Source organism: Megalobrama amblycephala, linkage group LG18 (genome assembly GCF_018812025.1).
Source record: "Megalobrama amblycephala isolate DHTTF-2021 linkage group LG18, ASM1881202v1, whole genome shotgun sequence".
Lineage (NCBI taxonomy): Eukaryota > Metazoa > Chordata > Actinopteri > Cypriniformes > Xenocyprididae > Megalobrama > Megalobrama amblycephala.
In genome coordinates, this window is record NC_063061.1 from 23,930,011 (window position 1) to 23,946,643 (window position 16,633).

The 16,633-nt window shown below is 36.6% G+C and overlaps 2 protein-coding genes across 7 annotated transcripts in view; one reads left to right on the forward strand and one right to left on the reverse strand.

The window, feature by feature from the left end:
• Window positions 1–1,071: 1,071 nt before the first annotated feature.
• On the reverse strand, window positions 1,072–16,517 carry ppp1r3b (protein phosphatase 1, regulatory subunit 3B). 3 transcript variants are annotated; one of them, XM_048165298.1, is made up of 2 exons: window positions 16,343–16,517; window positions 1,072–2,960 (listed from the first exon to the last, which is right to left on the reverse strand). In XM_048165298.1, the coding sequence occupies exon 2, from the start codon at window positions 2,927–2,929 to the stop codon at window positions 2,048–2,050; it is 882 nt and encodes a 293-aa protein (XP_048021255.1). In that variant the 5' UTR covers window positions 2,930–2,960; window positions 16,343–16,517; the 3' UTR covers window positions 1,072–2,047. The 3 variants fall into 3 exon arrangements, with proteins under 3 accessions (XP_048021255.1, XP_048021254.1, XP_048021252.1); XM_048165297.1 differs by lacking the exon at window positions 16,343–16,517 and adding an exon at window positions 4,995–5,230; XM_048165295.1 differs by lacking the exon at window positions 16,343–16,517 and adding an exon at window positions 4,634–4,889.
• Window positions 10,943–16,633, forward strand: part of tnksa (tankyrase, TRF1-interacting ankyrin-related ADP-ribose polymerase a) — a 113,457-nt gene continuing 107,766 nt past the window's right edge. For 3 of the 4 annotated variants that reach the window (XM_048165289.1, XM_048165291.1, XM_048165292.1), the window contains exons 1-2: window positions 10,943–11,476; window positions 12,717–12,941. In XM_048165289.1, the coding sequence (XP_048021246.1) occupies window positions 11,023–11,476; window positions 12,717–12,941 (679 nt within the window). In that variant the 5' untranslated portion in view covers window positions 10,943–11,022. The remainder of the gene's footprint in view (window positions 11,477–12,716; window positions 12,942–16,633) is intronic. The other variant, XM_048165290.1, reaches the window with a different exon arrangement.

The following is a 16,633-nucleotide window of genomic DNA, read 5'->3' on the forward strand; positions in this document are numbered from 1 at the left end:
ATTTAATAATATGTATATCAGAAAAATATTAATCAAAGAAAAAAAGTGTTTCACCTAAGGCAATGGTGAGGTGGAAACAGGATTATCACTTCCTTGTTTTTCAGAATTTGTGGTCAGATATAAATAAATTTGTAATTCCTAACAAAGTCAAAGAAACTCACTTTAAAATAATAGATATTATCCATGTAACAATTTTATTAGTAAATTTAAAGAAGGGTTTTCGCCACTATGCAGTTTTTGTGAAGAAGAAACCGAAACAATTGTACACTTATTTTTCAATTGTAATTATACAAAATTATTTTGGTCCCAAGTTTCTATTTTTCTTTTTGACTTATTTTACAAGTTTGTCACTATAACTGATGTAATGGTCTTGTTTATGGATTGTGATACTGGTTTATTGGAAATGGATAATATAGTTAAACTTCTTATTCTATTAGGGAATATCATATACATAAAGCAAAATGTATATCGACTGTACCAAATAGTAGACTATTTTCCACTGATTTGAAGATTTTTTATGACTCTCTAACATCAATACAGAACAATCGAAAAGCTGTTAAGACATCCAAGCTGTTGAAAAGGATACTTAATGTAATAGACACATGATTGATTTGTGATATAAGATACAGAATTTTGATTTGTTTTATATACTCAAATGTCTTTGTATTCCCCTACTGTTGTTTCAATTAAAAAAATTAAAAAAAAAACACTGTTTATTCATGGTTATGTGGTTTATGTATGCCTACTTATTCAGTAAAATAAAATATAAGCCCCTCCTTTAGATATTTTCCGAAATAAAAACAAGTGTGTAATTTTTGCAAAACATTCTCCTAACAGAGGTTAATAGTATGCCTTTTTTCCATTTTCTTTGGTAATGGAAGTGCATTATACATATCATATGTCATATTTAAAAGAACCAATAAGGTGCATTACTTTAGGTACTCAAGCATGACAAAAACATACATTTACCAACAGGTGTTGATAAGACAAGTTTATCATGATCTGTAATGTCTTATCACAACTATTATCACGATGTCCTACTTCTACAGGGATGATAAATCAGGTAAGTTGTTTGCTTTCATATGCCAATACTTTATTTGAAGTTTTTAATGACTATGAACACTTAAAACATTGCATTAAAATGCACATATTGAACATACCTAATACCATAGAGAGAACTTTTTTACAACAGCTTTAAAGTGGTTTTGACAAACTTGTATTTACATTCAAACAATGCAATTTAAAATGGGTGACAAGAAATTAAACACTGCAACAAAATAAAGTGCATACATTACCTAGAACAAAAATGACATTTTACTTCCATCACTAATATCATAATCCTGTTGTGCAGTCAATTACAGTGAAAATAAGTCATAGTCAATTAAAATACAGAAATACGTTTAGTTTTACATTAAAATTAGCTGTTCAGGAAAGAACAAAACACATGACAATTTGCATACATGTATCCATCTCAAATTTCACATTTCTGGGAAAAACACTTTTTCTTTTTTGAGCCATTCTGTCTTTTCTCTTAGCTCAAAAAATATATATCATGTTGACAGTTTGTCTTTCTCAAAGAAATAATCAGCAAACTTGTCAACTGAACTTTATGGTCATGATTTACAGTTTATCCTGGCCTGCAGATTCACTCACACTTAAATGAACATTGTATTATATTATAAAGGTCCATGCAAATCCATTCAAACCCAAATCAACCACAAGAACATTCACACAACCCTACAGAAACGTGCATCAATGCAACTGACAGACATTGGAAAATAAACAGAAACTTACCCTCGTTATTACAATCATATTGCACCATGAACAGTATTTCTAAAAACATAACTTGTATTTTTGGACCACATAATTCATTATTATTAATGATAAATATCTCAAGTGTCTTCAGGGCTTTACAATCTGACAAGTATTTGAATTAGAGGCCAAAGAACAACAAGTTGCTGTGTTTTTAAAGTAGCATTTTAAAGAGGCATTTATCACAATGTCTAATGGGTATGTGTGCAGGACAAACTGCCCCAAAAGTAGATTCTTAGTAATACGGACCAATGTCTTCATACCCAGCATAGCTTGGCCAACTGGGAAAGATTCCCTGAGAACATCTGGGGCTGCCAAAACGGTCAAAATGAACATCCCAATCACTCACGCCATATCTCTGATGGCCATCGCTTGTGTTATTTGAACTCTTCTTCAGTGCTGACTGAATGATTCGGTAATTCTGTCCTTGGTTGTTATCCCAGAATGTGACGCCATTGACCTCATAGCAAATGGCAAACTCAATGTGTTCATGCGGGGGCACCTGATCAGGCAAGCTAGCTTCGAACGAAAAGGTGTCGCGGTTCGTGCCGGTGTAAGTGTCCTTTACGTACTGGCAATTTATGTCTGTGTGGCTCTTCCAAGTGTCAAAGGTAATGCGAAGCTTAACAGACTTCTCGAATGAAAGGTTTTTAACTTTGACCATCCCCGCTATAGATTTTTCCTTAAGCATGCAGTGTTCGAGGCAAACATGATCATTCTCTATACGTTGACGGAACTTTAAGTAATCTGCAGACGGCTGGTCAAAGTCGAGGGTTAACTTGTCCTTCCTTTCTGATAAAGTCAGAGAAGGGCTTAAGAACTGCTCAATTCTGGATGGGATTTCGATGGGGTCATCAAATTCAGAAAAGATCTTCACCATTGTCAGGGCGAGGCCCTTGTGATCAGCAAAAGATACATGTTTTTTGCCCCTGCTAGGTTTCGTCAGGGGTGTGCTGATGCCATTCAACTCTGATTGCTCTCTAGAAGAGCTAAAACTAAGTTTGTTACTTTGACACGGGTGTAGACATGGTCGCAAGGGCCTGCTGTACTTAGATGCCCTCGGGTTCAGGAACTCTTCATTTGACAGATAAAGCGGCATGGCCAGTTCGATTGGCATGGTGGATTCGTTGGGAGGACAGCCACGTGCACTGAAAACACAGAAATGTGAATTAAAAACCACATTAATAGAGTGAGAAAGGTCTGTGAAGGTTGGTTGAAAGCGGATTAAATTTTTCAATATATGACTCAAACTTAAACTCAAACTTTAATGTTGCACAGCATGAAGTCCTTAAAATAAACAGTATGAAATCATTAAAACATTATGCACAACGTGCACAGCTTAATATAGACCCAGAATGAAATGATTAAACATTATGCAAAAGAGTGGAGTAAAGGGGTCAAACAAGTTTATCTTATCTGGAGGCCATAGAGGGGACATGGACCGCCATATGGAGACCCAAAAAAAAAAAAAAAAAAAAAAAAAAGAAAAAACTGAACTACAAGAGGAAATTGAGCACCCTCTAGTGTTCATATTTTATAATACATTTAATTTACAACAAAATGTTTACTTCTCTGAGGAGACTTTATCTATAACTCACTAATATGGGGCATTTTGTTTAGACAAAAAAAAAAACATTTTCAGACTGGTGTGTTGTAAGACCATCAGTTTAGATACATAAATCACTTATGCATAAGCAGCACCCTCCTGGGGCGACAGTAGATGGTTTAAACATATAAAGTATTATCCCATATAGATTGCAGTGCATAGGCAAACATTTGACAATTCAGAATAGCTAACCCATACACTGTATGGATTTTAAAATCGTTAGTCTATTTTGTGTATTTCTATATTTGTTTCTGACTTAAATGGCTGTGTCTCCTATATATGTACAATTTTAATCATTTTTATTTTAAGCTACGTAAATAACTTTCAACAAGTAAATGATTACCACAATAAATTCATGCATCTGTTAATATCTGAAGAAAGTCTACTATGCATATTTTTACTACATTAGTGTCTAATTAATAGGCCTATGTAATATGACCAAAAATGTCTCAATCTCTACCTCATACACACTAAAACTTGTTATACTTTGAAAAGTCAAGCTACTTAAAATGTAAATTTAAATCCCTATTGTGATGTATATCCGAGTGAAACTAGAATAGCAGGTCTAATGGCTTCTCGAACAAGAAAAAATATGTAGAGCTGGACTTGATTTTGTCCATCGAATATTGATTGGATTGTTTGTTACTGCTATGATCACGTGACAGGTTTTGTTGTCCCGCCCTCGCGCCAATAAACACGTCATCAGAGAAGAGACTATCGTTGCAAGAGGGAGGGGGAAGTTATTTTGATTAAAGATTATAAGGACACATTAATTAAAAAAAAAAAAAAATGTACATGGATAAATCACATAATAAATACTGCAATATTCCATAAAAAAGACAATATTGATTTAATGGTAACTATTAGCTACAATCCAGTAGTCGGTAGGTTATAACAGAAGCGCTCCTTGAAGTTTACAGTAATTTACACAGTGTTAAAGATAAGTAGGCTAATAGTTTAAAAACAACTTTACCTTGTAGCAGATAAATGTGGGAATATAATTTCAAAGTTTGCGAAATACTACATAAGTGTTACAAGACTCCCAGGTCTCACCTACTAGCTTGTATCCATATAAGGTCAGGAACAATGAAACATTGTTCCGGACTGTCTGGGTAAAGCGCGAGATAAACTTATCTTTAGTTTAAAACAGAAAATGGTGCATTGAAATAACAAACAATGGCAATCAACTTTAGAAACAAACGGTTGCATTCACACCTGTTGGAGCTCATTTGCAGTTGCAACTTTCGTCCGGGTCCAACATACCATGAAGCCGTATCATACCACTACCATCGACTATGATCAACCCCTCCCGTCTTAATCGTTTTTTAAATCCCAGTGTTAAGTAAAAGTGTTTTCCCTTTTCATATATCTTTAAAGCGTTAAGCCTTATATCCTTTGTTCTGAGTGTATGCTCTTCCTGGTTTGTAGTCAGCACAACCGTGTAGTTTCCTCCCTCCCTTAGATAAAAAAACACTGCATAGTGGAATACGAATCAACTGCATGAATTTGCAACTCCTCGCGTGCGCTTTAAATGTATCACAAAGAAGCAAACTGTGAGCGTTAAGTTAATACATACCTGTGTTACGGCATTTGAGTCGGGTCGAACTTCTTCATCAAGCCCAGTGTCTGTGTCTTGTGTTAGTGAACACAGCTTCAGCACATGAGAGTCATATGCTCGTGCTGATTTGTGTGCGGCATGAGTGAGCGTCTAAACTTTACCGGCACCAAAATTACACTTTTGCCGACGATCAGGCCATGTTCACGTGAACTACCTGTTTGGACCAATCATTGCAGGCTACAGGGGCATGCACGCACCCCATGCTGATCGATGGCATGTCACGTGACTGAAAGGACTGGGGGTCAGTAGGCCATGTCTGGACTCTGGAGGCCCCGCTGTTATAAAAATATATACCACTTTTCCTCCCATGAACCCACTAACTTCAGCATGCTTTCGCGTTCTAAGATCAGTGTAGATCATCATATTTTGTTTGTTTGTTTATTAGCTATTCTAGCAATTATTGTAGCGCTGAGTTAAATATATGTTGCCATGGAGGATGGTGAGAATCCTAAAGCAAAGGAAATCTTGGTCAGTCGCTCACGTAACTGATTTCAATATTCACACCTGAGGTTTTGTTTAGTTGTTTCTGATCTTTACTTGCATATCAATCTAAAATGAGCGTCCAACATGCCAATCGCATGTAGATGAGGTCAACGCAACATGAAAAGCCTTGAAGAAAAAACTATGCATGTTGGTCAACAGTATCTGATTTTGGTGACAGTAATTAATGTATATTTCCAATTAACATCACTATGCGTGACATGCAAGTTCATTTAGAAGCCAGGAAAATACTGTATTTTTGATATTGTGCATTATTATGTGCATCACCTCTATTAAGTAATCATATTCAAACATCGTTTCTATTCTCCCAGTGAGTCACATGGATCATTTAGTCCAGTCAACAGAGACTATGCCTCTATAATGTATCTCAAAAGCTCAGTTATCAGTCTCTTTGCTATTTGTTATCTTAAAGGTGCCCTCGAATGAAAAATGTAATTTATCTTGGCATAGTTAAATAACAAGAGTTCAGTACATGGAAATGACATACAGTGAGTCTCAAACTCCATTGTTTCCTCCTTCTTATATAAATCTCATTTGTTTAAAAGACCTCCGAAGAACAGGCGAATCTCAACATAACACCGGCTGTTACGTAACAGTCGGGGTGTACGCCCCCAATATTTGCATATGCCAGCCCACGTTTCCAACATTATAAAAGGCATTAGACAAGGGCAGCCAGTATTAACGTCTGGATGTGCACAACCAAATCATCAGACTAGGTGAGCAAGCAAGAACAATAGCGAAAAATGGCAGATGGAGCAATAATAACTGACATGATCCATGATATCATGATATTTTTAGTGATATTTGTAAACTGTCTTTCTAAATGTTTCATTAGCATGTTGCTAATATACTGTTAAATGTGGTTAAAGTTACCATCAGTTATTACTGTATTCACAGAGACAAGAGAGCCGTCGCTATTTTCATTTTTAAACACTTGCAGTCTGTATAATGCATAAACACAACTTCATTCTTTATAAATCTCTCCAACAGAGTAGCATTACCCGTTAGCCACGGAGCACAGCCTCAAACTCATTCAAAATCAGAAGTAAACAATATAACAGTATACAATACTCACATAATCCGACGCATGCATGCCGCATGCATGACAAACACTTCTGTAAAGATCCATTTTGAGGGTTATATTAGCTGTGTAAACTTTGTTAAGGCACTGTTTAAGGCAAGCGCGAGCTCTGTGGGCAGAGAGCACGGGATTTAAAGGGGCCGCAGCATAAAATCGCCACGTTTATAATGATGCCCCAAAATAGGCAGTTAAAAAAATTAATAAAAAAAAAAATCTGTGGGGTATTTTGAGCTGAAACTTCACAGACACATTCAGGGGACACCTTAGACTTATATTACATCTTTTAAAAACATAATCTAGGGCACCTTTAATGAACATCGATATTGTATAATTACAAAGCTATTTCGCTGTGTCCAAAATGGAATACGTCCCTTTATAGTATGTGAAAATCAATGCGCATACATAGTATTCGAAAAACAGTAGGTGAAAAGTATCCGGATGACCTACTACCCCAATCACCTACTACCCCTAAAGTGTGCTTTTGATGGACACTTTACTATCCCATGAGGCCACAGGAGAGGATTTTTTAAATGTCAGTTAAGCAATGCAACTGATGCTGGTAGGTCACATGACTGTAACAACATGGCAGAAGTAGTACATCCGAATTTCATTCATACTGCACCTATACTCTTTACATGTCTTTATAAGTACTCTTTAAAGGTTGCAATGTTCAAAATCAAATGTAGTTCCTACTCAGACTGCATTGGATTAGATTTGTCAAGTAGAGAACTTCATTCACTTTTTGTCTCAAAATATAAAAAGTTATTTATCAAGGAACTTAGTTTTCTTAGATAAACTTTATTTAATTAATTGCAGTATTGTACAAAATATTGAAATACCAGCAGGCTTAAAAACACATACATGATATTTTCTATTTAATTAATTGTCTCTCACAAAACTGTGCATCATGTCAGAATTATCCGTAATTTCAATACGGAGACATTGGGACTGTGGTATACCTTGCCACAACTGATGCAAAGCTAGTGAGGAAAAATCTATAGAGAAATCCAGATAACAGAAACTCAACATTGGAGAAAAAACAGCCACAGTCAGCAGAAAAGAAGCAGTAGGTTGTGATATAAGAACTAAAACAGACTGTAGAGAAGGTTAACAGGAGAACAGCTGTTCAGACTTGTTCATTCTGAATCAATAAAACAAGTAAACGTTACAAAAAGAAGTCAAATTGAAGTCATGCTGATTTTTGTTTAGTATGTTTGATCATGTATGAACAAAATATATTTCAGCATGGTATTGTAATGGTTTGTGATTATGCACCCCAATATCTATTTCTTTCAGACAAAAACACAGAAATAGTTTGCTATTTGAATTCCAATAGCTTGAAGTATTGTACTTGGAAAAGTATTTTTAAACATGTGCACTGGACACTTAAATGACAGCTGTCCTATGCAGAATGGCACCTAAGAATTTGTAAAGTGGCTACAGGAGGTCATTTTTGAACCCCTGTGACTGACAGAACAGAACAGGGTGATAAAACCCATTAGATGGACAGAAATGGAGCAGCTGTACTTCCAGAACACATTCCTGTTACAGCATTTTATATTTAAAATAATAGATTTTTAAAACAATTGAATGCATTTTCATGATGTTATCAGCATAACAAATTAAGGAAAATTTGATGGTTTTGAAAAAGTAACCTAATTACTTTCGACTGTTTAAAAAGTATGTTATGCAAACTGTGAATGTGTGTTGTATGTTTCTTTTTTGTTTATTTCCAAATTAGATTTAGAATCTCAGATTTTCAAATTGATCTTTTGGACCAGACTGGATATAAATATTTTGATAAATTTTACACTCTCTTGGCCATGAGGAGAAAATCAAATAGCTTTGTAAACAGTAACATTGGACTGCATGTGTGATAAGAGTTCCATGATCCTCATGCAAACATTGTCATCATGTAACAGGCATCAAACAAGCAGAAACGTAGATTCTTAAAGGGATAGTTCACATCAAAAAAATTACTCACCCTCATGTCATTCCAAACCTGGAAGACTTTCATTCATCTTTGAAACACAAATGAAGATCTTTTTGATGAAACCTGAGCTTTCTGTCCCTCCACGGACAGGTACGTAACTGACATTTTGACGCTTCAAAAAGTTCATAAAGAGATTGTAAAACTGATCCATATGCATTGAGTGGTTTAAACATTTATCAACGCACACATCAGTTGTGGTAAATGGAAGCTCAAGCATGTTCGCACGACATGCGAGAACCAATGAGGTTCATCCTCGTGTGTTACGCAGCACGTTTGAGCTTCCACAAGAGGTTTGTTCTCATGGGTCAATCACAATTGGTTGAGCTTCTGTTTATGTTCGCTGATCAATGTTTATATGTGAATAAAAGCCTAAATTCAATCTGTTCATCATATAAAGCAATTGAGTCTCTTCAGTAAATTTGGACTAAACCACTTAGGATTAGTTTTATGATCTCTTTAACTTTTTGAAGAATCAAAGTTTCAGTTGTGAAGGCAGTCTATATGGAGGGACAGAATGCTGTCAGACTTCATCAAAAAGATCTTCATTTGTGTTCTGAAGATGAACGACATAAGGGTGAGTAATTAATGACAGAATTTTCATTTTTGGGTGAACTAACCCTTTAAGCACAGGAACTTCAAATGTTTATCCCGGGCTACTGTTTCAGCTTGGGTGACCAAATCATTCCGAACAGCTGAGAAAAGAACTCTCATCCCAGGGCGCAAAAGGTCACCACTTTCATAGCCTACATCTAGAAACAGTTAAAACAGATGGTTACAGAAAGGGAATCTGCTATTTTGTTTTGTCAATATTGGATCAGTTATGGTTGAGTTGCCCAATGAGGGTCAAAGAAATGAGTAACAAGGTTTTTATAAACAGGTGCTTATATATCCAATACAGACTTTGAGCCATGTCTTTGGATATGATATTGTAAACAGAAGTAGGCCTTGATCTGTTAAAAGACAAACAGCTTACGTGCTTGACGAATCATTCAACTAGTCCTTCAAAATCCACTTTGTTAAATGTTAACCACAGATCTAATTTTACACATGAATCGATATATAATACATTAATCCCTGCTGAAAAAAATATTATGATGCTTTGCTGGTTTTAGGTTTAAGGACTTTTTAGGCATTTTTAGAGACAAGGCCCAGATTAAAATGCATGTTTGAGCTGTTTTGACTGAAAGCAACTTGCACTGACATATCTTAAAGTATATCAGTGCCATTGTTTTGTCTTAAGATGCACACCAGTAATGTTTTGTTGAGGCCTTAACCTGGTTAGGTGCTGGGAGACCATCTTAAAGGGTTGGTTCACCCAAAAATGAAAATTCTGTCATTTATTACTTACCCTCATGCCGTTCCACACCTGTAAGACCTTCATTAATCTTCGGAACACAAATTAAGATATTTTTGTTGAAATCCGATGGCTCCGTGAGGTCTTCATAGGGAGCAATGACACTTCCTCTCTCAAGATCCATAAAGGTACTAAAAACATAAACAATTCATGTGAGTACAGTGGTTCAATATTAATATTATAAAGCGACGAGAATATGTTTGGTGCACCAAAAAAACAAAATAATGACTTATTTAGTGTTGGTCGATTTCAAAACACTGCTTCAGGAAGCTTCGGAGCATTATGAATCAGTGTATCGAATCATGATTCGGATCGCGTGTCAAACTGCCAACGGCTGAAATCACGTGACTGTGGCGCTCCTAACAGCAGATTCGATACACTGATTCATAATGCTCCGAAGCTTCCTGAAGCAGTGTTTTTGAAATCGGCCAACACTAAATAAGTTGTTATTTTGTTTTTTTGCACACCAAAAATATTCTCGTCGCTTTATAATATTAATATTGAACCACTGTACTCACATGAACCGATTTAAATATGTTTTTAGTACCTTTATGGATCTTGAGGGAGGAAATGTCATTGCTCCTATGAGGGCCTCACATAGCCATCGGATTTAAACTAAAATATCTTAATTTGTGTTCCGAAGATTAATGAAGGTCTTACGGGTGTGGAACGGCATGAGGGTGAGTGATAAATGACAGAATTTTCATTTTTGGGTGAACTAACCCTTTAAATATTGTAGCGTCTTTAACATATAGATTTCGTTACATAGTAGTCTATATTTTTATTCCACTTTGCAGAGCTTTGTTTATCATTTCTCTTAATTTCATTCTGCACAATATCTGAATCTTTATCCCCCCCCCCCTTTTTTATTATGATACCAATTAAGCTACCCCTGATCTATTTGGCGGAAACTGTGGTTACTATGGTAATAAGCCTCAGAGCTAAAAATTTCATTTATGATCGGTTAAGATCATTTGAAAGCGGAAGTTTTATCTTGACACTTCCCGGAAGTTCTCCCCGACTATTTTCGCTGCCAGAGGGGGATTTGTGTGCGAAAATGGCGACGTCTCGTCGCACTTCCCAGCAGCAGCAGCAACAACAACAAAACTTATCCTCCCCACCAAGACCCGATTCCTGTCCCCTCACGCCTCTGGAATCACCCACCGACACCGGCTGCTCTGCAGTTGGTGGGGAAGCGGAGAGCATCAGGGAACCGGAGATCACTGGTGAAATCCCCGCTCCGCTTCTCAGCACCAGCAGCAGCAGCAGCTCTAGCTCGAGCAGCACTAGCTCGTCTACCACCGGCGGGGGCAGTAGTGCGGGCTCCACTCCCGACTCCGGTAGTGCCAGTCCTGGAGGCAGCGGCTGCGGGACGAGTGGGGCTTTCAGGGAGCTGTTTGAGGCCTGCAGGAATGGGGACGTGTCTCGGGTGAAGAGGCTGGTGGATTCGGTCAATGTAAACGCTAAGGACATGGCTGGGCGCAAGTCCACCCCGCTTCACTTCGCTGCAGGTAACTTAAATACAAATATATAAATGTTTGGGATCTATACCTGGAAAGCAGCCAGGTAGAAGGTTTAGGTCGCTAAATAAACAGTAAAATGGAGTTTAAAGGAAACTGGGACAAGGGGAATAATGTAGAGTTTGGCCAAGTTGGCCAACAGGGCAATTATGTAACATCTAGTAGAAAGTTAACCACTCTGGGAGCTATATCTGTCTGCTCGTGTTTGTTTTCGTTTGGTGCGCTGCCCGAAAGTGAATAAAGTTCATCATACAGACTGAATAAACCGTAGTACACCAGGAGATGATCTATGAAAGTAATTAACAACGTAATAAAGTTATAATTTGTCCAGAATGTCCATAATTAATGTTCACTTTGATTCACATAATGGTACGATAAAGTGAAACCGGACCCTCGCGTGTTACTTGTAAATTTCCAGAGCTGCCAAAAGCCGTAAATACATAAATGTAGTAGTATTTTGTGCAGAAGAAACATTAATAATAATAATAAGCTAATTGTCAAATACATTATTATATCAACATTGTTCAGTGTTGGGAATATAAGTGAATTTTAAAACTGTTTATAAAATTAATGCAATTTTGAAACCTTTTGAAACATATTCATTTTTTATTTTATGCTCAGCTAGAAGTTTGTGACTGCAGTCTCTACAGAATGATTTTTAAAATCCTTATCCAGTAATCACAAATGGCTGGATATTTTATTCAGAGACGCCATAAACTCACAATTGGGGTTTTGTGGATTTTATTCCACGTGTGCTTGTTTAGAGGCTTTTTAAAAACAAATAGAAGAGCCATTTGATATGTCTCACCGCAACTTCCTGTTGGAGGAGGAAATATGTCCACACAGACAAGAAAACTGCGCTTGCCAAGTCATTTCATGGGGTGATTCAGTTACACCAGTGTTATTTCCGAAATGTGTTTCCTCTATATGTGCACAAATAAATTTCTTGTGAGGACAGGCATATTATTAAGGGAATCTGCCTCTTTAAGGGACTTGTATTGTATTTACTCAAAATTATTGAATAATCCTTGTACATGCGTATTAATCGTCATTATGGTCTATTGCAAGAAACTGGTTTATTTCTATCCTGTAGAATTATTCTTAGTCTTAAATTTTCTTAAATTTATTTTTTCTGATGAAACACGCTTTTCTTGGTAGGCCTGACTGATAAGCATGTTGTAAACCTTGTAGAGATAAAAGACCTCGATTAAATGATATTTTTGTCTCACAGGTTTTGGAAGGAAAGACGTTGTGGAGCATCTCCTGCAGACGGGGGCGAATGTACACGCGCGAGACGATGGAGGTTTGATACCGTTGCACAACGCTTGTTCCTTCGGTCACGCTGAGGTGGTCAGCTTACTACTTTGTCAGGGAGCTGATTCCAATTCCAGAGACAACTGGAATTACACTCCCCTCCATGAAGCTGCCATTAAGGGTAAAATTGATGTATGCATCGGTAAGTACCTCTTCTTGTCTCTCTCTTACATTGATTGCCATGGTTTACTGTTAAAAATAAAGGTTCAGTATAAAAGTATTTGGCATCTATGGTTCAGTGAAGAACCTTTAACATCCATGGAACCTTTCCATTGCACAAAAGGTTCTTTTTTTATTATTTAACCCTTTGAGCGGTACGGTCCCACATATGGGATTTTTATTTCAGTGCCCCTGGGCGTACGGTCCCACATATGGGATTTCGAACGTTCAGCGACGTCACATAATTGCCAGATTCAAACTGCGCTTTCGCGCTTTTACTGTGAGACGGACGCGCGCAGCTCTTGTCATATATCACAGCTATGCAGTGTTTTCAGCCACATAACATTTCTTTTAAGGTTTCAGACATTTAAATACGCATAAGCACCATTAAAGCAATATATTTAGAGTTTAAAAATACACACTGATGTCAGACTTCAGTGGAAGGAGCAATAACAAATCCATTCATATACAATTTGCCGACATTTATTCATATCAGACACACATAATGGGCCCAAGTAACTACAAAGTTTACTCTATTCTTCTTCCAGTTCACCAGTCACTTACTTGCATATATTTCAGGAGAAACTGATGAATTCACCTGCTGTAAATACGACTGACAGGACTCTGTGAACTGCGGGGCAAACTAAGATGGCGGCGCCCATCTCGCATTATAGATCAAGATAAAAATCATTTATAAAGGTTTTTAAACGACAAAACACACTCACTTACACATATTTGAGGATCGGAATATCAGATAGTTGATGACATGGTAAGCAAGTTTGTGAATATTTTAAATAAAAAAAGGAAAAACAAAATAATAGCGATTCACCTGTCATACAGTGTTATTGTGGCTGCGCTCAGCGCTCGTGACACGCAAGACGCGTCGCTATGGAAACATTAAAGGCAAACGTTCTAAAATACCGGTCACCTTAAAAAAACTCACTCTGGGGGGACAGTTAGAGTATTTTAAACTCACGCTCGAAAGGGTTAAACAAAAAAATTCTTCACACTAAGAAAAGCACAGTTCTTTTAAGAACTGTTCACTGGTTCTTTGTGGAACCAGAAATGATAATTCTATGCTAGTGCTCTGAAAACCCCTTTTTGTAACCTTTATTTTTAAAAGTGTACATTGTCCAAAAAGTGGCTTGTGCAACTTCAAGCGTGTTTCACAAGGAGAGTGTGCTGGTTTGGTTTAAGTTGGAGGACGTGTTAACTCTGTAGATTGAGGAGAGGAATGGTACGATCTCTCCTTAGTGAATTCTGAAGATGTATGACTTTAATTTTTCCTGTGTTTTGCCTGAGGAACAGTTCTCAATAAGGGTTAATCATGTGGCATTCTTCTTGATTAGCCGCGGTGACTGACGCTATTACACAGCGCTCAGTCATTAATCAGATCTTTACTGCTTGGTATTCATGAGGAATTTAACATTGCATCTGAGGGGTGAAGAGGGCCAATATTGTGGCGATGGAATGTCATTCAACATTTTAGTTTTCTGTTTCCCACATCACAATGGGAAGATCATGGAATAATCTGCTTGATGTGCTTCCCATTCTGTGTTTCAAGTTATTAGCCTGCAGATTTGCGTCTGAGTTTGTTTCTAAAATGAAAAAGATATTTGAAATTGTATTCCAATTATATATTTTTTTTATACGTTTTCTCTGATTTTGTTCAAAGAGTAATCTACTGCTTGTGGCAATCTTATCCAGAGTGCCCACTTGCTACATTTTTAGCATAATCCAATTAAATGGGAGAAATTCCAATTTAAAAACTCTGCGATAAGAATTATCTGCGGAATCTCATGGAGAATTCAGAGGCCTGAGGACACGTATGTAATTTCACATCTCTCAATCTGAAAAGATTGAAGTAGATTTTCTCTGCCTTTTATCTTTTGTACTTGTTCATCAGGAAAAATTATTTTGGAGAGACTGGCTGAATCATTCCATGTACAAGTAGACCTCTCATTTTTGTAGATCAGTAAGGACTCCGGAGTAGCCCGTGCAGGGAATAAACCTTGTGTCCTTGAGATATTTCAGATTCAATATTGATCACAACATTCTGCAAGATAAGCCTTAGAAGAAAGAAAGTTCAAATTGTAGTGATACGCTGTTGCAGGTAAAGCAGCTGGCTTGTTTTTGCCCATTGTTTTATTGTGTACTAGCCTAGGCAACCTCTGTTCAATGTCTCGATTGTTGCCGTCGTCTCAGGTTGACGCCCTAATTGTTCTTAATCCTCAGGCTTGGTTGGTTTTAGATAGAGCCTATGACTAAAAGACGAAAAGAAACATTTTGCATTACTAGGATGTTTGAAAATACCTTAACCAGAAAATGTTTAATTACATGTGGCGAGTTTTGGATTTGATTTATATTCTATTACTACATAAAGGCTAGTTCACACAGGTCACGTTTTAGCATTCCACTGCACCGCTTTTGAATATTTTTATGTAAACATGCAATAGATGGGCATCTTTGTTCATGCATCTTTTTTTGCTATTTTACTAGTAAACAAACATTTGAAGCTAAAGAGATCCTACACACACATATATATATATATATATATATATATATATATATCAAGGCTGTCAAAACTAACACATTAATTTCTGCGATTAATTATTACTACATTAATTATTCATCAAATGCAGTAAAAATATTGTGAAATGTTATTACAAACTGTTTTCTATTTTATTTTATTTTAAAATGTAGTTTATTCCTGTGATGGCAAAGCTGAATTTTCAGCATCATTTAGGGATGGGCATTTTTCCAAAATATTTAATTCGAATATTTGGGTTCGTAAAAAACGAATATTCGAATATTCGTTTATTTAAATTAGGTTAAACGAGAAAGACGTTATTGTTTTATATTCATCAATATTTTGTAATATTTCTGAACAAGCTTACGATTAGGCAATATACACAACAAGCTTACATTATATCTTAAGGTTTTCTTTTAGTTCAAAGCATTAAACAATATGTGTAAACAGAAAATATTAAGAACAAAAGCATTTAATATCAAGCAGCGCGAGCGGGAAAAATACTAATAAAGCAGACAGCGCCAGTTATTGTACAAAACGTACATAATACACTCGAGTCAGTATATGGTTATCGTGTTTATATTGTTTCACATGTTCATGTTGAGAAAAACAATAATATCCACATGCTCGGGTCAGAAAACGAGCCGTGCGGACAGACGTTGCAGAGACACAAAGATAATAATAGCCTACATAACTGTGTGCTAAGCTAAGTTTCTAACAGTAGCGCTTTGTTTTCTGTTCGTAAATATATCTCCCTCGACGAAACTTAAAGGAAGCATATGTCTCAAAATCATTTTGCTATCACATAAGTTATCATCTTGTCTCACTCGGGGATATCTTACAGCTGCGCTTACCTGTCGTGAATGCAGTGATGGACAGCTGGCTTTCCTCACTCGACGGGTATTTAGATTTCATGTGCTTTCTCATTATGGTGTTGATATTATGATAACTCGGTTTCATTAATTAATTTGATCAAAAGTAATTCCATTTTGTAAGATCATTTTCTTCTAAGTAATTCCAAACTTTGCGAGGCAGACGACAACATTATGCGACGATCAAATAAAATAAACTTGTTAAACACGCTCCACAGCGCCACCCGGTGCATTTAGTTATAACTGCGAGTTTTAGTGCTTAGCATTTATCAT